Source organism: Hakea prostrata, chromosome 1 (assembly GCF_041222555.1).
Source record: "Hakea prostrata isolate BN-2017 chromosome 1, UWA_Hpros_2, whole genome shotgun sequence".
Lineage (NCBI taxonomy): Eukaryota > Viridiplantae > Streptophyta > Magnoliopsida > Proteales > Proteaceae > Hakea > Hakea prostrata.
The window spans coordinates 1,918,972-1,940,413 of record NC_142600.1 but is presented as its reverse complement, the minus strand read 5'-3'; the positions used below and the strand labels follow the sequence as shown (position 1 = coordinate 1,940,413).

The 21,442-nt window shown below is 37.9% G+C and overlaps 4 protein-coding genes across 6 annotated transcripts; 1 reads left to right on the top strand and 3 right to left on the bottom strand.

Annotated features, from left to right (window-relative positions):
* Nucleotides 1–833: 833 nt before the first annotated feature.
* LOC149026561 (uncharacterized) lies at nucleotides 834–1,999 on the bottom strand. The gene is made up of 3 exons (XM_089153285.1): nucleotides 1,611–1,999; nucleotides 1,151–1,501; nucleotides 834–1,038 (listed from the first exon to the last, which is right to left on the bottom strand). Exons 1-3 carry the CDS (start codon nucleotides 1,997–1,999, stop codon nucleotides 834–836), a joined length of 945 nt encoding a protein of 314 aa, XP_089009411.1.
* Nucleotides 2,000–5,293: 3,294 nt separating this feature from the next.
* On the bottom strand, nucleotides 5,294–10,270 carry PAB5 (poly(A)-binding protein 5). Of its 2 annotated transcripts, none has more exons than XM_089154267.1 (7): nucleotides 9,736–10,270; nucleotides 7,423–8,201; nucleotides 7,260–7,337; nucleotides 6,997–7,086; nucleotides 6,394–6,684; nucleotides 5,936–6,151; nucleotides 5,294–5,820 (listed from the first exon to the last, which is right to left on the bottom strand). In XM_089154267.1, the coding sequence occupies exons 1-7, from the start codon at nucleotides 9,995–9,997 to the stop codon at nucleotides 5,596–5,598; spliced, it is 1,941 nt and encodes a 646-aa protein (XP_089010393.1). In that variant the 5' UTR covers nucleotides 9,998–10,270; the 3' UTR covers nucleotides 5,294–5,595. The 2 variants fall into 2 exon arrangements, with proteins under 2 accessions (XP_089010393.1, XP_089010386.1); XM_089154260.1 differs by having other exon boundaries at nucleotides 5,297–5,820; nucleotides 5,936–6,160.
* A 1,979-nt stretch (nucleotides 10,271–12,249) lies between these two features.
* LOC149026559 (uncharacterized) lies at nucleotides 12,250–13,468 on the bottom strand. The gene is made up of 4 exons (XM_089145279.1): nucleotides 13,366–13,468; nucleotides 12,980–13,275; nucleotides 12,722–12,892; nucleotides 12,250–12,601 (listed from the first exon to the last, which is right to left on the bottom strand). The coding sequence occupies exons 1-3, from the start codon at nucleotides 13,414–13,416 to the stop codon at nucleotides 12,880–12,882; spliced, it is 360 nt and encodes a 119-aa protein (XP_089001405.1). The 5' UTR covers nucleotides 13,417–13,468; the 3' UTR covers nucleotides 12,250–12,601; nucleotides 12,722–12,879.
* Nucleotides 13,469–16,754: 3,286 nt separating this feature from the next.
* On the top strand, nucleotides 16,755–20,980 carry HGPT (Hypoxanthine-guanine phosphoribosyltransferase). 2 transcript variants are annotated; one of them, XM_089154252.1, is made up of 3 exons: nucleotides 16,755–17,317; nucleotides 18,422–18,586; nucleotides 20,730–20,980. In XM_089154252.1, exons 1-3 carry the CDS (start codon nucleotides 17,012–17,014, stop codon nucleotides 20,799–20,801), a joined length of 543 nt encoding a protein of 180 aa, XP_089010378.1. In that variant the 5' UTR covers nucleotides 16,755–17,011; the 3' UTR covers nucleotides 20,802–20,980. The 2 variants fall into 2 exon arrangements, with proteins under 2 accessions (XP_089010378.1, XP_089010370.1); XM_089154244.1 differs by having other exon boundaries at nucleotides 20,723–20,980.
* The last annotated feature ends 462 nt before the right edge of the window (nucleotides 20,981–21,442 follow it).

Below are 21,442 nucleotides of genomic sequence, written 5' to 3'. Positions count from 1 at the left end.
ATTGTCAAATGTCACAACCCTAGTAGCTAATTGCAGGAATTACAAAGTGGATTGAACATGCGTTACATGCCATGAACATTTTCACAATAACCTACCATTTATTATTTTATGGATAACAAAGTAATGTCCTAATGTATTTGGATAATTAATGTTAGCTCCTGAATTACCCAACTTATCTACTAGACCCCTATTATAAGTTGAAAATATATCAATGACATCCCTTATTGAGTTAAGTACTAACATAAACAATTTAGACTTTTAGAAGAAAAACAAAAGTAACTTTGAATATAAAAACTTACCATGGATTTGTTTCTTCAACACTTTTCCCTCTGCCAATCATAAATTGTCTTTCCCACACTTCTTTTTCTCCCATCAACTCACGGGTGGTGTTTTTAAATTTACTTTCACATCCTAAGTGAGACCAACGGTGTCAATAATATGAGATTTGAAATATAAATTAAACTAATCTAGCATAGAATATAGATAGTGCCATATTGTGTTCCTACTCAACAAAGCACTTTTATGGACGTTTAACTTCAATGCTGCGCAATTAATGAGCAGTACTATGTTGTAAATGGTTGAGATTGAGATTTCGACATCAACCGTCCGTTTCACAAAAGTATTATGGATTAATTGCGCAGTATCAAAGCAATTTTGCTTTTATGGGTTAAAAAACTACTCACCTCTTTTACCAAAAAATAAAAAATAAAATTTTCTAGAACTGCAATTGGTAGGATATATACTAATAAAGTGCCCAAAGAGCTTATTTTTTATTCGAAATATTTATTAACCTTATTATGGCCATCCTTCGCTCACACCACAGCATAATTCATTTATCTGATGTTGTTGTTCTTGGGGAAATACTTCCTTGCCCAAGCATGCTTTGCATTGATCACAAATTTGACTTTGCCTTCCTCATCAACCTGCTGAAGTATTAAATCCATAACCGCAGTACTTCGAAGAACAAGTCGAGCAAACATTGCTTGTCCATGTTGCACTTCCTGCATGTGTACTGCCTCAATGCAATCACCATAGTTCCTGCATTCATTCCAAAAATTTTATTAATATCATCAGTTCATCACCAATCCTAAGCCTGTTTTCAATGTTTTGTATAAATAAATTTACATGGAGAAAGAAAAAAAGGAAGTACCAGGTGAAAAAAGAACGAATTTCTCCTTCGTTGATGGGGTACCCACGAGAGAATGTGATAAACAGAGAACGATCATCTGGTATAACTCCTCCGGTGCCGGTTGTATCATCGGCGGCAGCAAACGGAAGGTTCTGAAGGTGAGGAACTGCCGAGGTTGAAGATGGTCCTCCAGGAACGAACTGAGAATTAGAAAATGGACTGAAGAGACCGGATGGGCCTGAGCCTGGGCCCATCAGGACTTGCTTCCCTCTGATATCAGTTTCTCCTCCACCAATCCGTAGCCCAGAAAAAGTAAGCCCAATATCAACCGATGAATCAATACTCGGCCCAACATGAGGAGGAATAATGGGCCTGAAGTTGTCGAAAGAGGAATTAAGGAGTTGGGCCCTACGGTTCATGGCCCTCTGGATGATATCACCAAAGACTCGTGTGGCTACGTCTGTGATGAACTTGGAGATACTCTGAATTGCAGAGACTTTGTTCTCTGTGACGAAAAGAGAAGGTAACGGTGATGGCGTTGAAGAGTCTGTTCGTGAACTTCATCTGTTCTTCATTGTTCTGTGAAGCGCTGAGGCATCTCCGCGATTCTAACGCGTGCAGTAGATTCACTGCTTCGTTGGCTACGAAGTTTAGAACCATATCAGGGAGAGAAATGAGTTTGATCACGATATTTGGGAACCCCACCGATTCCAACCATAACCAGAGAGCAATAATTCTCACAGATTCTTCCACGTCTCGACCTAGGGTAAGTACGAGACGGCAAAAGATTTCTCTATCAATCCAGTAAAACCAGCGGAGCTCATCGGTGGTTAATTCGGAAGATAAGACAGAAAAATTGGAAGGATCCATTTCTTATCTGAGTTGATCGAATTCAAAGTGAGACGCTCGAGAGTGTGATTATCCATGGTCTGCATCTTATGGGAGGTGATGGGTGGTCACTGATCCGTCACAACTTTCACTGGTGCCTCTTCATTCTTCAACTTTCGCTGTTGCCTCTCTTCCCTACGGACGTGGCAGTTCTTCGATCTCGATCGATATTTTGAATCACAATGCTCCTCTCTAGATACATTCTTCTCTTCTCCGGCACCGGTTATTCCAATTGGAATCTACCTTTCTTCTCCGTCTCCGATTCTCTCTTGCCATTCCCCCAATAGCTCCCTTTCTCTCACTGGATTTGAATTCCTTGTGAGAAATGGGGTTTTCTTATTTTCTTATAATGAATACAGCATATAAAAGCGGCTTGGAAAGAACTTAGAAAGTAAAAGAAAAGCTTGCATGGAGTACGGAATAAGGACTGGATACAGTTGACGAAACACTACTATGGAATCCATTAATTGTTTTTACCCAAAAAAAAGAAAAAAGAAAAAGGAATCCATTAATTGCGTAGAGCAATGGCTAGAGTAATCCATTATAAGTTTCAAGAAAAATCAGAGGGCAGACTTTGGAATGTTTTTCATTTTTTATTTTTACCCAAATAAACAAAAATGGTCGCCTTTGGTACAATTTATACAGCCTATTTCTATTTAAAAAAAGTTTTAAAAAAAATCAAAAGAAAAAACAGACTTTTATGAAAATCAGTTTTTTTTTTTTTTTTTTTTGCAGTGGTTCTTAAAATACAAGTGATTCTAATGATTATGAGAGGCTAAAATGGTAATTTATCTTATTTTATAAAACTTAATTGTTTTTGCATCATATTTCCTTTGCTTAAGTTCAAATATTGTAAGTAAGTTAAGTTTGAGTTGTAAAATGTCTAATATAATATAAGTGAGGGATTTTCACTTCACCCATATTCATCTCTTGCATTATTTCTCACAATATTATTCTTGGTATCAAGCTCTTATCTATCTTAACATGAAACCTCTATGTAGATTTATCGAATCTTTAGAAGTAAAAACCAAGGGATTAGAAGAACAAAAAAAACATAAAGTACATAATATATATATATATATATATATATATATATAGAGAGAGAGAGAGAGAACACAACCAAGGTCATCTATTTGGTTCCAATCCACAAAAATTTCGTTGAATTCTTCCATGTTAAGTTTTCATGGGTTTCTTATATTCAAAACATATATGCCTTAATCACGTAATTATGACTTGTCTTATAAAAAAACTATTTTGTAGGAGGTGTAATGCCAAACGTATTTTTAAGTGAAAAAAAAACAGTATTTTGCAAATTAGTTACCAAACAATTTTTCGTATTTTCATCCGAAATAAGTTTTAGAGCAAATTGCACTGGTACCCCAAAATGAAAGCCTTAAAGCACTGACATCCCATTTTATGTTTAAAAAACATAGACACCCCAATTCAATAAACACACTAGTCCATTATGTTAGTGAAACTGTTAACCCATTTTTTAATTCCAAAAAATACCCTTCACCCAAAATCGGAATTCATGGAGTGGTTTGTGGGCGTTTCTCCGCTGCCACTCTCTTGCTATGAAACCCTGCCGTCAAAGTCAAGTGGAGGTCGCCGGATTGCAACAGTGATACATCATCATCGATGGTCTTCCTCTTGTTGGAAGTGATGGTGTGGGAAGCAACCCTATATACCGGGAATGGATCCCGCAGTGAGGAAGAACTCATCACAACTTCCGAGGCATCGTCTGATTCAAGCGGAATCCTGGTGACGAGAGCTTCCATGGTGATGGGGTGCAAGGTGCCCCGCCTAGAACAGTCTCCACTGCCACCTGACAAACATTCCAATTCCCTGTCCAGAGAAAACAACAGCTCCGTTCACGGGATTCACCGTGCAGCCACATGCCTCGAACAAGGTTTGACCAGACTTCATCGCTTGTGTGAGGAATAAAATTAAAATTTTGAGGAATCTAAGCACCAGATCCGTCTTTAGTCCTGATGCAACGAATGCAAAAAATCCAACCCAAAAACAAATTTAAACTGTTGTATATCAAAAAATCTAGAATGTTTTTTACAGGTTGTATACTTTAATAGAACGAACGGTTGTGGCCATTAGACGTGAAATTGGGAGATTTCGACGGAAGTAAGGGGAAAATGAAAATCGACTATGTTCGTCATCTTTGCTGAAAATTTTTATTTGATAGAGCTTCAAAGTCGTGAATTTGAAGCCAACTAGCATCACTGTTTTTTTTCTTTTTTACGAGTCCAAATCAGAAGATTTAAAAAATGGAACTTTTCAAGATTTAGCAGTTCTGGAGACCTGGAAAGGGAGAATGAAGGAGATGAAATGAGCCGGTGATGAAAATGAGAATGAAGGGTCATGATTTGTTAAACCAGAGAACTGATTAGTTCCTTTGCGGTCTATTTTATTTTTCCGGCGAGAGTCTGGTAGAAGACTCAAATGAACTTTTTCTTTAATCGTTCCTATGTCCACTTGGTAGAAAAGGAACTCCATTGATTAGTATTTTCTGCTCCATTTTCAGTTACTTCGTCCATTCTTTTTTTTTCTTTTCTTTTGGGTAAATGAGAATAGATTTCTTGAAGAAAAAAAATCAAGGGTATAATAGTCTTTGCAAAAATATGACTAACCAAGTAATAACCATTCTAACAGAATAAGACCTATATGTTTTTTAAACATAAAGTGGGGTGTCAGTGCTTTAAAGCTTTTATTTTGGGGTGCCAGTGCAATTTGCTCTAAGTTTTATTGTTGATTTTTGAAAAATAGATAAATAGATAAATTCAAAAATGAAAATCATGGGAATGCCAAACATAAGTGTCTAATGAATTCCACATGTTTCAAAATTTCAAAATTTTTGGATTCCAATCGGTTGCGTTATGGTGTGATTTGGTAGGAGCTGTTCATTCTTTCTCTAAAATTTCTTCAAAAGGTACATGAATGCATAAATACTAAAATCCACATATTCTTATCTCACTAGGAAAATCAAAAATCCGTTTCTAAAGTAAATCGATGTGGATATAACAATCCGTCTGCCTGACTAATTAATGATTCAATTAAAGCTAAATCGTCACTTGAACCCTAACCCTCATTGATAAAATTGTAACCACGTCAAATAAAGTGAGAGACTGAGGTGGAGAGGAATGAATAATACGTTCGGACCTAACTCCTGTATGAAGATCTGCTCCCTACAATCTTTAAGATAAGAGACAACCTCGGAGATATAACCTATTCTTAGGCAGAACCTGATATCAAGACATTAATTGAGCCAAATTGAGCCAGTGGTGAAAGAAAGAAAAATATTGGAGATGGAAACAAGAACAAATTAGATGTCCAAAGAGCACCAACGGAATTCTAATTCTGTAAATAAAAAACATCCAACGGAAACAAGCGTGAAAAAAAAACTACCCCTACAGGAATATAATAAATATTACGTCACTACCCTATCCCATGTCTCGTCCAAACCCCAAAAAGTTCAAACCAACCAACCCCAAAAAAATGAAAGCTCCTTCTCAAGCCCTTATCAAAAAATGGGAACCTACCAACACATGCACACTGTCCAAAACCATTCATTCATTCAGAGACAATGAACCAAGCTGATCAGCAGCGTCTGATCCACTGGATGCTTTTCGGAGAACTTCCATTGCTTCTGCAACTTTTTTCTTCAGAGCATCTGGTGATTCTATGAGATGGAGGACCTCTGTCTGATCCATCTCAAGTAACATACCAGTGACTTTCCCGGCAGCAATAGGCTCAAGGCGCTCAACAAGGGGAAATAATTGCTCCCCCAGCATCTGCAGTCCACACAATAAGATATGATGATTCATAAAAACAAAACAAAATGGCCTAAACTTGAGATAATCATGACAGTGTAGATAACAACATCCAAGTGATACAACAACTACATACCATGCGTTGTTGGTCTGGAGCGGCAGAAGCTAAAGCAGAAGCAAGTGTCTGAATAGGAACTAGCCCAGGTCGTGATGCCTCTATTGGATTCACAGGCACACCAGATACATCTAGCGGCAAAGGCACCATTGGACCCATAAGTCCCTGAGGTACCAAAGCTGGGTCAACCCCGTTTTGCGCATTTGGCATGTACCTGAATCCTTGATTTGTATTGCGCTGCATCAACTAAAAAGGGAGATGTCAGTCTGTTGAAAGTTACATGCCCATAAGAACTGCATCAGTACGAGTGTAATGCACCCATGGATCCAATAACAAATCGAAATATATTTTCAGTGTCATATGTTTCAAAAACTTCCCCAGAAGAAATCAGAAGCATTAAAATTGCGGTTGCTTATGTTGTCACTGACAAGCACAGCAACTAAAATATGCAGGGGAATTAGTTCAGATATATATTACACCTGCTGCTGCATTTGCTGTGGGGTTCCACCACGCCTTACACCCATTCTCTGTCCAGGTTGTCCTTGTCTCTGAAGGTGGTATGGCATCATAAAATTTGGGGCAACACCAGGACGCATCCCAGGCAAGAGTTGCTGCTGGAAACCATATCCTGCAGGCTGTGGTTGAATAAGACCAGTACCTTGACCAAAATACAACTGCTGATGGGCAAGCCTAGGCCCAGGGTGAAATCCAGGCATACCCGAAGCCACAGGTGCCATTCCACCAGGAGCCCGCATCTGAGAAAACTGTGCCTATTGTAGACAAACATTGAACAGATAAACATATGTTGGCATAGAAATAAAGGCATAGATAAATAAGATATATGACAACAATTCATGTCCCGTCCCCCCCCCCCACCAAAAAATAAATAAAAGCCCCAAAAGGGAAAAACAAGAATATTTCAGCAACTAAGCCAGGAAGAATGGCCAAGAATAGAAGAATAACATTAAAGTGTATCACTATTGAGGATTTCTAGAACAATAACTAAATGATCATTTGATACGTAACCAACAACATATGACCAGCAAAGGAAAACTATTCATGAAACAGGTGAGGTGCATCACCTGAAGCCTTGCCTTTCTTTCCTCCTTTCGTTGAGCAACAGCAACATAAAGAGGCTTCCGTCCAATCATCTTCCCATTCATTTCGCTTACCTGGAAAATAAAATAGTTGACAGTTTTACTCCAGGAACTCGGGGTGATTGAGCAAGTGCACTTGTGTGGTGACAATAAGAGCATGACATAGCAAGCAAGTTGCATTCTCTGTACAAATTGTGTTGCAAAGGGTATGAAATAACGCCTGATGCTGGAAAACACAACCAACTTACAGCTCTGCTAGCTTCCTCTGGGGTAGAAAATGCAACAAAACCTGATCCCTTGCTCAGACCTTGTGAATCAAGCATAACCTATGAAAGCATAAGAAGATGTCCTTAATTAAACAAAACCCTAATATCAGAGAAGCAGAGAAATGCTTCAATTGCAGAAATGTACCTTGCAGGATGTAACAGTTCCAAATTCTGAAAACATCTCCTTCAATTTTTCATCATTGATATTATCATCTAGATTTTTAAGATATAAATTGGCCCCTTGAAGTTTTTCCAGCCAACCATTTCTTTCCTGTTCATATTTGGCCCTCAACTCAGCCTCTCTTTCAGCTTTCCTTAGAGCCTTCCCAACATACCAAACATTATCACCGTTAAAAGTAGTTCCATTCAAATTCTCAACTGCAGAAGCAGCATCATCTGGGTTCTTAAAATTAACAAAACCAAAACATCTAGAATTTCCATTTGCATCCTTCATAACAACTGCACTAGTGACGGGACCATACTTGCCAAAAATTTTCTCGAGGTCCTCATCAGTAGTTGTGTCAGATAAATTTTTAACATATACATTAGTAAACTTGGGAGAACCATTCACATGATCCCTTTCCTGACGACGAACAAAAAAACCAACATAAACTTGTTTATCATTTATCAGCATACCATTCAACTGTTTGATGGCATTTTTTGCAGCCTCCTCTGTATCGAACTGTACAAATCCATAACCTTTTGACTGACCATTACTATCAGTGGCCACCTTGCAAGAAAGGACAGTACCAAAAGGACCAAAGGCTTCAAGCAATGCTTTGTTATCTATCGATGTGTCAAGGTTCTTAATAAATACGTTAGCATATCCACTTTTCCGAATGCTAGGATCCCGATGAGAGAACATGATCCTAATTGGTTTGCCATTGATGGGAGTAAAATTCAAAAGCTCCAATGCGTTATTTGCTGCAGTTACAATTCAAACAATTCAAGTTCAATATAAAACAAAATAATCACCACTGTTCTCAAATAATTTTTTTTGGAATATTATTCTCACATCATTATCATATACACACACATATATATACGGGGGCAGTGCTAAGAGTAAATTAAATTCATTTAGTCACTAAAACTAAACAAACTCAATTCTCAATTTCTCTGAAATAAATTGATGTTGAAGACACAAGTATTACAGAATAGAGGGCGCAAGCCAAAAGTAGATTGTTAGAAACAAACCAACATCCATCCAATGAAAAACCCAAAATGGATTTGGAAAAAAACCAAGGAAACAGGTTACACATTGATGTTCAAGTACTACACAATTGGTGACACAACCCATTCAATAAAAAGCCAAAAATAGATTTTGAGAAAACCAAGGAAATTCTCACTCAAAAGGTTGTCATCAATAGTTCTTCAGAAGAAATGAAATTTTGAGATTTAGGCAGACGCATTGAATGAATAGCAATATTGACATGATGAAATGTAACTCAAGCAGGACATATAAATACAGCTTTTATTTCTTTTGAATTCTCAATTGTATATTTTTTTCCAGTGTAGGCTGTAGGTCATATGCTTTGAGAAGTATTGTATAATAAAATTACACAGCAAAAAAAGACTACTGAAATAGGCTTAGCAAAGTATAGATAGCCATATGACTAATTCAATAATTGCAAGGTTCAAGTGCATCTACAGTGGTTCTACTCAGTATGATAACACATTTTATTAGCTATGAATTAAAAAGTCAACAGTAACATCTATCATCTAAACTTTTATTACAGTGTTCCCTACATGTATGAAAGTGGCATGGTATCCAAAATTCCTTTTAATGCATCTCAGGATTTTAAAGAAAACAGACAAACATTGAAATATTGAATATTGTAATGAAGCGGAAAATGATTTTTCCGTCAGGGGTTGGAGGTAGAAATCCCAAGCAGTTTTCCACAGCCCTACTATGGTGACAATCGGGAACTGGTTTATCAAAAAGAAAAATATATATATAAACAATCTTAGATTCTACAAATTTTTAATAGTAATCAAATAAGGACAAAATAAATTGAAACACACAAAGAATTGATAGCACATTATAACCCATATAGAGGAGGAGTTCGACTAAAACCACATCCAACCAAAAACCCTACACCACTATAGACTGAATGAATAAGAAATAAGAACACAAACAAATAGGTAACAGGAATTTGGTTAAAACAAGACATCTATTTAAAAATATATATATATCCAAAATACCTAATATAAATTCAATAAAGACAGGCTAAACATTACCAAGCGAGGACAACATACATCTCTAAGAAATTAAGAAGCACAGCATATCTGTAATGCACCCAAAGATATTGTAAATCTAATCAATCGGAAACGGAAAGAAGACATGCAATCGAAGTCGGAAGTCGCAGTGAGAACTTAATTCCAATATTCAAAGAAAGAAAGAAAAAATATATATAAAGGACACATAAGTTAATTAAATAATGGATTAAAGAGTTCTAACCTTCCTGAAAGCTGTTGTAATTAACATAAGCATAACCAAGAGAGACCCTTCTAATCTGATCCCTACATACCCTAATCGATACGACCGGAGCAACCTGGCTAAAGAGATCATAGAGTTGGGCTTCGCCAATTGATGGGTCGAGATCCCCAACGTAAAGCGAAGCATTCCCTAATGCTCCTCCGGGAGTCTGTACTTGCGTCTGTTGCTGCTGGGGAGACTGTTGTATGATTGGTTGTGCGGCAGTAGGAGAAGCATTCGCCATTACAATTGCAGAGATTGACGGATACAAATAAGACACACAAATCGATAGAACACAAAGACCAACAAAACTACGGTCTTAGTGTTAAGGATTAGGGTTTTGATCACAGAACACGCTCAATGTAGAAGGACAACTAGGGTTTCTTTTTCGGTTTTTCGGTTTTCTTCTTTTTTTAGAGTTTTTCTTCCCGGAAACAGAAATAGGGTGAGGGAAGGAAGAGGAAGAACTAAGAAGTAAGAGAGCGCTTAAACCGACGCGATGCTACAGCCTATATGTTTGATGCTTCAGTGCTAAGGATCTGGCACGTGTGTATAGTCATACCTGGCAAACTATAAATAGATTTCCACGTCGATGCGTACCTTTTCGTTGCCACGTGTTGTGATGTAAAAGAACGACGACTAAATTTACGTTAATGCCCTTTACACATTGATACCGAATCGTTCCTTCCTTGAGAGAGTGATGCTTAGTCGCCAAAGATTTGACGGTCAGGATCTCCCGGGCAGTTTCTTTTCGTTAGAAGACCTTAGTATTAAAATCAGAATTTATTTCCCTTTCATAATTGGAAGGCTGGAATGTTCGTTCAGAGGCGTCAAAATGCCTTTCCTGCCCATCTTCTACATTGATATATATCGGTATCAAAAATTATATCGGTTTAAGTAATTTTGAAACAGTTTACCCCAAAAAAATATATAATTTTGAGACTTATAGTCAGGGGATTAAACAGACCGGATTCGGATCGGATAGTGGTATATCCATATCCACATCCTATTATATTCTGACAGATTCGAATAATATCCTATCGGTTTTCAGACGAATTCTGTCGAATTCAGATGATAATCGAATAGTTATTTTCTTAAGTAGATTCTTCTAAATGGGCATGAATATAAATTGAACACAAGTTTTCGACTACCTGTTTACATCATTTCTTTTTTTTTTAGGACTAAGTTTGAAATTTAAGAATTTAGCAACTTTGGTAGTTATTTTAGTAGAAAATCTAAAAAAATAGTTAAATATCATAAGTAATTTTATCGGACGGATAATATTCAGTAAGAAAAGGGTATACCATATCCGCATCCTACTAATAATCGGACGGATTCGAATATGCCTAAACGGATGCGGATGCGAATTCGGAAGCGAATTTCGGTTATCCATTTACACCTCTACTTATAGTGGACATTATATATGTGTAATGCATTTTAGTGCAATTTATATACAGAAATTGATATGTATTATATCAAATGCATTCAATATGGGTATGTATCATCTTATGAGATACTTTTTTTTTTTTGTGGTAAATTAGCACTTCATTCATAGAAAAAAGAAAAATACAGACACATGAAGAAAAGAAAAATACAGACACATGAGCATGAAGACACGGTTCAAACGACCAGTAGCGGAATATGCCAACGTCATCTGCAGACGGGTCCTCCGGTGGGATGGGTCGCCCCGGACGATCAGTCCAGATACCCTTGAAAGTGCCCCACATACAGCACCTAACACCCACATGGGGACAATACCGCCACCATGGCGGCATAAAATCGTTCGGTTGTCCGTGGAACATCGTGTGGAGGAGGTCGGACCGCCATCCGGCTTGCCGTAGGGCATTCAAGCTTCCCCGCGGCTTGGTCCGGATTGGGTTAATCTCGGTGTGTCCCGTCGCTGCCCGATTTTTTGTAATTTAAACTAAGAAAGAAAGAAGTGCTGCAACCAGAGAGGAGATCGGCCGGACCGATCGGCCAAACCAACTCAGTCTGGGTGTCCGAACCAACCGAGCCCGGGGACCGGGGTGGGGCTATGAGGCGGGAGGTGGGGACTTGGGGCGGAATAGAGGAAGGCGCCTGCAGTCTCTTGTTGTGGGAGAGCTCTGAGACGGAGATAGGGGGAGCTGGAGCGGGAGAGATGAGCAGATCTGAGCCGGTGGAGGAGATGAAAACAGTAGAGAGGGAGAGATGGGAAAGATGGAAGCGGGCCGGAGATGGGAGAGACGAGGCAGAGATGGGAAGGCAGAGGAGGCGGAGAGCAGGGAGAAGAGCAGACGGAGAGCAGGCGAAGAAGCAGGGGACGGCGAGCAGGGGGGAGACGGGCCGGAGATGGGAGAGACGAAGCAGAGATGGGACAGCAGGGAGTCGAACACTGGAGGCAGAAGAAACAGAGGAGGCGGAGAGACTACCAGGCGAGCCTCTCCGCCTCTCAGACCCTCAAATGTGAATTCATCTTATGAGATACTTTAAACCTTGTTCTTGTATTATCTTCATAATTCTTTACCAAATATTAGTGTTTAAAATGGATCCTTCTTCACCCTATATCTTACTGATTTGTTTTTCATAAAACCATTTCATGATGCTGCCTATTCCTTCCATCTAAACCGCATCTCGATGCTGCCGCTTACAAATCTCACTTAGAAATCTGGGTGAATTTCTTCTTCAACCCTCTGATCGCTGAAAGGATTGTCCAAAATATCAGGTTGGCGCCATGGATCTGGATCTTCTCTTATCCCTCTTTTCGTTACCAATTCATATTCATCTTCCTCTGCCAAGAAATTGCTCCATTTTGATGTCGTTCCTCCCTTTGCCCTTCCTGGCTGCAACTCCTTCACCTCTTCCTTGTCTGCCAAAGTTTTAGAACTTTAATGTGAAACGAAATCCAAAGAAATCAGAGTTCTCTACTCTGGATCAATCGATCAAAACAGATTGATCAAAACAATCCGAGCAAGGGAGGTTGCATTACCTTTTTGAGGAACGACTGGATTGGTCGCCCTCTTTCTGTTCGAGAAGTTGGGCTTCAAAAGTCCATTTGCTCCAGCTCCCGTGTCCAATCTGGCAGAGTAATTCTTCAACTTGGGTTTCTTAAACATCTCCTTCGGCAATTCCGTCACGATCCTCGGTTCAGGAACCCCACCTACGCGACAGAGGTGAAGTTGTTAACATGACCTTTCGTTTTTGTTTTCCATTCTCTTAGAAGCAAGTTGTCTAATCACTCACATACCTGTTGCTTGTTCCGTCTTGCTTATCATCGACTAAGTCTTCTGGATCGAGGTACTCCTCCCAATCACTTCTTCTCTTAGTGCGATTGTGGATTTCTTCTTGTGGTGGTAGTGGCGGTGGGCTTAGGGTTTCATCTTTTGCGTTTTCTTCGGTAAACTTCCGGGACATGTTGAAACCCTGAACGAACTTGCGGACGTCTCTGGCAAGGAATCCTTGAGCGAATACCTTCTGTGTGGACTGTTTCTGGTTGCATATCACACAGCTCCATTTGTTGCTACTTTTCTTTTGCTGTTTCACCTGAAACTCCATTTCAAATCACGCAATTAATCCATCACAGTAGAAATCGAAACAAACAACAAATAAACTAGACACAGAGAGAGAGAATACCTGCATCGTCGAGCATTGGCAGCACTGAACAGCGATGAAGATCGTCGACATTGCAAGACGTATTCGTCTTTTCCAGTTTTCCCTCTTTTATTTTGGTTTTTGGTTTTTGCAAGTCGGTTTGGCGCCAAGAAACCAAACGACGAGCACTTTATGAATGGAGCCAGCTGCCATCCACATGGTGTTCATTTATGACGGAAATCCACAATTGGAACCGTCGCCGGCGGTCTAAAACAGATTTTAACTTTTGGTTGGTTCGGTTTTTTTGAGTGGTTTGATCATAGGTTATAAATTGCCGGTTTGAATATAACAACACTGGCTATGCACTTTCAAATAAAAATTAATCAAACTAAACGATTCTGTTTGATTTGATTTTGGATTTTAAAATTTTATTCAGCTCCGTTCAATCTTGGTTTGAGTATTATAAACCAAGTGTTTGAATTCAACATTTGAACCGAGCTCATTGAGATGAAAAAAGAAAGAAAAAAAAATGTGACTGAATGACTAAAGTGGAAATTTCAATTTACTTGAGGTTTTGAAATTTTATTTGGATCCAAATACTTACCATTATTGGACCAAATTAGTGTAACGTGTATCAACTTAGGTTAGGCTAAATTATACTAAATCCTAATATTTTTTTTGTTTTGATGTCAAATTTTATCAAAAAAAAATTTCACTTTCAATAAATCAACATGTAGATATTATTGTTTAACGTAAACTGCTCTAGCACTTCAAAACAGGCTTTTAGACACCCTGAACATGTTCATGTATCGATTAGAATCACACTTGAGGATATCATCTACTCGGCTAATGGACTTTTGTCTTGCTCCTTTTCTTATATTCCAAGGGAGAGTAACAATTGTAGGACCACTTGATTAGAAAAACAATCTCCTTGGCAAGTAGGCATGACTAACCTATTACGATGCTTGGACATCTAACCTTTGAATTCAATGGTTGGCTCTTCTAATTGTGAGGAATTAAGACACTAACACTCCACTCCTTGCAAAGACACCCAAGTAGAACTTTCATTTGACACGTTAACCTAATATATTACAAATACCATTCAAATTATATGCGATTATCTAAATTATCTTTTGGAAAAAAACAAAGATTTTAAATAAAGAGTTTGGACAAGGGAGAGATACTGAATAGCTATTGAATAACAAATCTACTGAATAAGGGTAAATGAGGTATTTTCACTCCTATTATATAACAACGATACAATAGTCTTTACAATTGTAACACTAATCATTATAATAGAGTTAAAGTTGTATGCTTTTCAAGTAAGTAAATAGCGTATCAGTGTTTAAAGGTCATAACATGAGGGTGTTTGGAACAATTTACAATTTGCAAGAAGAATTTTCATGTGACATTTTACAAGAGGGTGGAAAAGAACAAACGACTATTGAGGGACAAACATATAGCCCCACGTGCCATAAAGTTTGCGTCTTTATTGACACATTTGGGAACATAACCAAAAACTAAGTTATCAAACTCCAGGATAAAGTTAAACTAAAGAAGAACAGAGCAAAGGAAAAATTGAGGCGTGACCCCTACATAATTCAATGCCCCTTGACAGTTTTGAGTACAAAACTACCTGTTGGAGACCGATTGAGTGCTTCCCCAACTTAATTGTTGGGTTTGGGTGTCTTGTATTATGTAGGTCAATGTAATTATGATTTTGATTATATTTATAATTGAAACAGGGTTTGGGTCAATTACTAATACTAGGGTAAAATTGTAATTACATTGGATTAGGGTTTTAGGTTTTCCTATAAATAGTCTATGTGGGATAACCTATAAACATCAATTTTTGTAGGAGATTGGAGAATAATCCCTGTAGGGGATTGAAAAAATCCATCATGAGGATAAGGATGGGAAACAAGCAGAGGGTAACAACCTCTTGGCTTAGGGTAAAATTGTAATTACATTGGATTAGGGTTTTAGGTTTTCCTATAAATAGTCTATGTGGGATAACCTATAAACATCAATTTTTGTAGGAGATTGGAGGATAATCCCTGTAGGGGATTGAAAAAATCCATCATGAGGATAAGGATGGGAAACAAGCAGAGGGTAACAACCTCTTGGCTCTTGCCAACACATAGGACATGAACAAACATTCAGATTCAACAAGTCCTTGCACACTGCAACTCCAAAGGAAATTTAGCAAAATTTAGAAATGTTTTTCAATGGCCCTTATATGCTTCCAAAAAGTGATTGCTTGGCCTTCGAGAAGGGCCAATTTGCTATTCATTCAGCATGCTTCCATTGTAAAATGGGCCAACATACCTCCATGATGAGTTTCGCATCGCCGTTTGGGGGTGGAGAGGAAGTTATTATGAGTGAAATATTTTGGTTTTCAAAAACATGAACCCATAAACTACCAGGTTCGTTGAGAATTTGCCAACATGTATGGACTGAAATTATACAAAAATAATGGGAAGATAATGTATCCGCTTATGCATAGTTGCATGAGCTTAGGGTGGAAATGAGTGTTTTATTCATCTGATTATATGTTATTCTAGCATTGAAACCTCATGACTAGTCCAAAGTCCAAACCCTTTACGGAAACAAATACGTTAGTCTTGTTTTGTTGGTTCAGCTTAATCTTTCACTATGTGACCTATAATAATTCCCTTCATATCTATTATCTTCATTTTCAGTTCTATGCTTATTTCCTCTTACAAACTTGCAAAGCCAATATTGTTTTGATCAAAGCAAAGCCATTATAAGACATTCTCAATAATTCTACCGAAACAAAATTTTATCAAAAATAATTCATATTTGGATTCTCATTTGAGATTAAGAAAATATATTTTTCTCTTGTTCTTACTTCGTACCATGGTACACTGTGTCTGTGATATATTACCGTGTCGCTGGGGAGAATCGTGCCCCCCAACGAACAAGATATTTACAATATATGGGAGAAATATCGCCCTATGTCGGCGACAACAATGTGTGAAGCATGAGCCATACTCAACATAATTGTATAATGAATTGTAAACTTTGGTATATCTTTTTTTTTTTTTTTAAACCATCTATTTACTAGTTGTGTATTTGTGTTATGTTTACATATTTACATTAGTTTATATGAATTTTCCAAACTTTTAGTTTTACCCGCATATAGCCGGACATATGCTAATTATAAACTTTAGATTATGTGATGTTTTAGGTTAAAATAACACTTCCAGTGTGTTTATTGGCCTCAAATTAGTATGTAAGTCAAGTTTCAGGCAAAATGACTTGAAATACCTTCGAAACAAGGGTTCGATTTTTCATCAAACCTCTGCCAAAACTCGGCCGACATCTAGGGACTGTTGGACCATGCTTCGTACACACGTCGTACATGAACCAGACCACAATAATTGGGCCCAAACCGATCGCCAGCAACTGGTAGGCAGATTGGTTGGCATCTTTACCAATGTTATATTGCAAAATCCAAGCAAGAAGAACAACAGAGATACGCGGAATCTAATTCTCTACGTGGAGAAATTCGATTCGTAGGTGAACATTCGGCTACGTGGCCACGTAACTCTCGAAGTTTGAATTTCGGCACTTGTACGATTAATCCACGAACTCTGCAATAAGCCCTAGTATCCAAAACGAGGATCTCTGTTTCGTTCTCTATAGATTATCGGCTGTCGTCTTGATGATGGGATTGGAAGATCACATAGAACGAATTCTATGGACTGAGCAACAGATATCGGAGAGAGTTTCAGAGCTCGCTTCGCAGATATCCGACGACTTAAAGGGTTCTTCTTCTTCTTCTATCATTGTAGTAGGCGTGGCCACGGGAGCTTTTATTTTCTTAGCTGATATAGTGAGGAAGATTAAGTTTCCCATTTCGGTTGATTTGTTACGAGTAGAATCGTATGGAGTTGGAACAGAATCGAATGGCGCTCCAAGGATCTCCAGCGATCTGAAGATCGATGTCAAGGGGAAGCATGTACTTCTGGTATGATGTACTGCTTTCATCTATCGTACCCATAGTTTTCAAATTATTCATGGGCATGTTTTTGTTCAATTTGTGATTTTCTTTTATTTCGTTCAAACAAAAAAGGGTAACCTTCTATTTGTTCTGATAAAATTCAACCATCAGATTACAAGTTGTTGTTCGTGTTGCTGATATGGAAATACCAACTCATTGCAGTATCTTATAGTCTATATAGCCATATCATTATTAGTTAGGAAAAGGAATCAAATACGCTCTGAATTGGAGCTAAAGCTTCTTACTCTTGGGTAATTGGGGTTGTCATTGCAGAGAACTGCAGGTTCAAAGGGAGAGCGGAGGGACCGTGTCTATACTGAAGAGGAGCGAGCTGAATGTTTTTCAATGGATTGACATTTTCATGCTTAATTTATGTTGTTAAACCAAACACCAAGAAACAAAATAGAGCAAACAAAGATGAGATAGATTTAACTTGCTTCACACATTAATATGATCCTTGGTGAATCTGAAGATGATTAGCGGTGTAAATGGAACTAGTAACGTGGCAAGAACTCCCAACCTGGAATCCTAGCTTGAAAAGCCTCACATCTTACCTTTTTCACTTGCTTATATGACAAGGGGGTGATTTCCAGTTGTCATTGAAAATTGGAATGTACTTTTGTTTTTTCCTCTCCTTTTTCTTCAATATTTCTTGTTCAATTTCTTATCAATAATGATTCTTTTTGCTACCCTCACAGACCAACCTAGCTTGGCCTTGGTTGAACCAATCTGAGGGGCAAGAACCAAGGAATTTATCCACAAAGTCAACTTCCCCCAGAATTGCTCCATAAGAGTGAGACAAAAAGATGTGCTCAAAATATACTGGATCTCAGAATTCATACCTGCATCCTCTCTAATACTATATATAAATACATGTTCCTTTAATTTTGGGTTCGTTTGTTGTATTTTACCTGTCCTTTAATATTTGCAGTTGATATTAAACCCCCCCCCCCCAAAAAAAAAAAAAAAAAAAAAAAAAAAGAAATTTACAGTGGACGATAGGTATTGCTAATGTCAAACTGCTGCATCTGTGTTAGTCTCTTTATTGATTACCTATTGATTTTATTTTAGGTGGAGGACATTGTAGACACAGGGAATACTTTGACCTGTGTCATTTCACATTTGGCATCAAAAGGAGCAACCTCTGTATCAGTGTGCTCTTTCCTTGACAAGCCAGCAAGACGCAAGGTCCACATTGAGCTTGTGGGCAAGGGAAAGTTTTATCGGGGTTTTGAGGTATGCTAACTAATATCCATGTCAAATGGAGTTCAATGTTCTGTTTTTCCTTTTATACATGTACATTCATACTGATTTTGGGCCTATAATGGTGCATTGCTTCATCAGTCTGTCACGATTATTTCTTTCAGAAGTGGTTAAGATCTTGAAGTTGCTCTTGCTTCAGATCATTGCATTTGTGATTTATGATGGGCAACAATAAAGAAACATTTCCCCCTAAAATTTGAGCATGAAGAAGCTTTCTATAATATAAATGTGGTGATGAACGGGAAAACAGAATAATGAAGAAGAGCTATATAAGGGAAAAGAAACTGTAGCTAATTCTTCAATAATTGCCACATAAAGTTTGAAGCCTGAAAGGAAAGACCCTTTCCTTGTAGCTGCTTAGTCCTGCAATAAGAACATTACCAAACACAAGGCTTTGCTTACTTTGCTATTATCCTCCAAGTATTTCCCCCCCTTACATGTTCTTTTATTCCTATGTGATCATAGTTCCTAAAGCACATCTCTTTTTTCCTGTCAAAATAAATTACCAAAAGAAAAGGACATTTTATCTCCTACGCGTCCAGGAGTTATGGCACAACATTGAATCCAAGGATATACATCCTAGCCACATTGCAAATAATAAAAGATGTTGGAATATTCCCCTTTCTATTTGCAGAGATAATGTTTGATAGCTAATTTGAGAACTCATCATTGTAAAAGATCAAAACTCGTCGTTATTTTTTTCTGCTCTGATGTTTCCTCTAGACTCCGGTCTCTTCCTCATCACCCAGTTGTGGAGTCCCCAAGGAACAGGACTATTTTTGTTTCCTGGGGTTTATGTTCCACCTTCCTCTTGAGTAGTTGATTGTAATTGCACCCCCCCCCCCCAACTCTCCCCTATCTTGTTTCTCCCTCTCGTATATTCTCTTTTCCCTTTGGGGTGCTTGGTTAATGATTATTTCATTCATCCAAAAAAAAAAGATCAAAACTCAAGGATGAAAAGTTCATCTACTGGTACCTACAAGAGAAGCGTTGTAGTGGTCTATTGTTTATTGTACTACAACAAGGATAGCCTTGTTGTACCAATGTTGTGGTTGGGTTATCTATGGCAGAGCTCAATAGTATAGGCCATTGTTCTCTCAAGCGATAGTGCTTACTATTCTTGCTTTTCCCTTGCTCTCAACTTCCGTCACTATTACTGGTTTTGAGAGTCTTTACTGTTAATCTCTCCCTTCTGTGTGCAGCAACCTGCTGCAATATTACAACACAATTTAATAACTTTTAACCACAGTATGTATCATAGCATCTGTTGTTTTTAAACAGGACAGAAATGTCATTGGAACCGGTCATCTGAAACTGCCTCTTGACTTGGTATAATCCACACTGAATTGACTTTCTCAAGAACTGGAATCTAATTATCTCACTGTGCAATTGGTGTGTGTTTTATTTTATTTTAATTCTTTGTTACTTTTTTTGCCTTTTTCCTGGAACCATGGTTTGTTTGGTCTAAAGACTCTAAACCAAAATCTATCTGGAATAAGGCCCTTCATCGGTTCCCCAGGTTGAGTTTAAAAAACAATGATACTACTAGAGAAAACATCTCTACACTCCACCAAATTACACATCAGCTACATTAGCCCTGGATGCAAAGGGGACTGGCTTTTTGAGTCTGGAATTATAGGCTAAATACTTCAGTGAGGACAAACCTAGCTGTCTGAATCTCATTACAGTTAAAACTGTTTTTCCTGTGCAGATTTCTTGAGAACCCAGCAATTCTAATGCTAATGTAATTTGGAACTTGTTACTTGTCTGTAAAGAGGTCAGAATTTGCAGTAAGCACCCTTGAAAGTAGAAACCTGTTGGATGCCAAATATCAACCATGATATACAACTGTGTACATTCCCCCCTCGCACCAAATGGTTGGCACTGGTCACCCTTTCCTCTAATTTGGGGAATAATGCCTTTGTTCAAACTGGGAAGATTGAGCAGTATTAATGACTTCATATATCTACTGTTATCTCTCTTTTTATAATATTTCCTCTTACTGATAATCAGAATCCATCTTTCACATTTTCTAATGTCCGGAAATCCTTTCTTTTCTTGAGTTACACATTCTTATTTGCATTTGTGTTTTCTTGGCTTTTTCCCTAGTGTCCAGATGATTTCGTTGTTGGTTATGGCATGGACTATGCTGAACTGTATAGGAACTTGCCTTATGTTGGAATCTTGAAGCCTGAATTGTACAAGTGAGCGGTTCAGTCAGGCAGCAACTGGAGCAATGTCATACTTGTGTTTCTTTTTTGTGCAGTCTGAACTGTAAAAGTGATTAGATCTGTTTTTTCACACAACACACAAAGATGAATTTTACAATTTATCATCCAACTATATAGATCAATTGGATTTCCATTATTATTGTTCTTCACAGTGAACAAAGATGAATTTAGGTTTTCATTCCAGTTTTTAATTGGGTGATCAATGAGATTGAGTCAGCGCTCAATGTGCACCCAATTGTTTTGGATTGTTGGGATACAAATCCATTGAAGAAGGGATCCAATTGTAGTCCCAATTCTTTGTTATTTTTCCTATTTGATACTTCTTAAACAAGATCTACTAGTAATATAGATTGGCAGCCTTCCATGAAATTTCGTTGTGAACAGGAAACTAGGAAGGGTTACTTTCAGGCTTTAGCATTTGAAAATTTTGTACGAGGAAAGTAAGGTGGCTTTGAGAAAACATGCCTATATGGAGAGCCTAAGAATGATTAAATTCGCCATGCTAGGATCTTGGAAACCCAGCTCTCTATTTTCCTTGGATCAACATAAAGTGATGTGTAAGAATTCAATTCTATACATTTGATATGCTTATATGCCA

What these genes read in the sequence shown, in the direction of transcription:
- LOC149026559 (XM_089145279.1), bottom strand. Translation starts at nt 13,416, where the DNA reads ATGTCGACGATCTTCATCGCTGTTCAGTGCTGCCAATGCTCGACGATG. An exon ending in GCCAATGCTCGACGATGCAG is followed by an intron (nt 13,276 to 13,365) that starts GTATTCTCTCTC and finishes ATGGAGTTTCAG; the next exon opens with GTGAAACAGCAAAAGAAAAG.
- HGPT (XM_089154244.1), top strand. Translation starts at nt 17,012, where the DNA reads ATGATGGGATTGGAAGATCACATAGAACGAATTCTATGGACTGAGCAA. An exon ending in AGGGGAAGCATGTACTTCTG is followed by an intron (nt 17,318 to 18,421) that starts GTATGATGTACT and finishes ATTTTATTTTAG; the next exon opens with GTGGAGGACATTGTAGACAC. An exon ending in AGTTTTATCGGGGTTTTGAG is followed by an intron (nt 18,587 to 20,722) that starts GTATGCTAACTA and finishes CTTTTTCCCTAG; the next exon opens with TGTCCAGATGATTTCGTTGT.
- LOC149026561 (XM_089153285.1), bottom strand. Translation starts at nt 1,999, where the DNA reads ATGGATCCTTCCAATTTTTCTGTCTTATCTTCCGAATTAACCACCGAT. An exon ending in CAAAGTCTCTGCAATTCAGA is followed by an intron (nt 1,502 to 1,610) that starts GTATCTCCAAGT and finishes CGACAACTTCAG; the next exon opens with GCCCATTATTCCTCCTCATG. An exon ending in ATTCGTTCTTTTTTCACCTG is followed by an intron (nt 1,039 to 1,150) that starts GTACTTCCTTTT and finishes GAATGAATGCAG; the next exon opens with GAACTATGGTGATTGCATTG.
- PAB5 (XM_089154260.1), bottom strand. Translation starts at nt 9,997, where the DNA reads ATGGCGAATGCTTCTCCTACTGCCGCACAACCAATCATACAACAGTCT. An exon ending in GAACTGTTACATCCTGCAAG is followed by an intron (nt 7,338 to 7,422) that starts GTACATTTCTGC and finishes ATGCTTTCATAG; the next exon opens with GTTATGCTTGATTCACAAGG. An exon ending in CAGAGGAAGCTAGCAGAGCT is followed by an intron (nt 7,087 to 7,259) that starts GTAAGTTGGTTG and finishes TTTATTTTCCAG; the next exon opens with GTAAGCGAAATGAATGGGAA.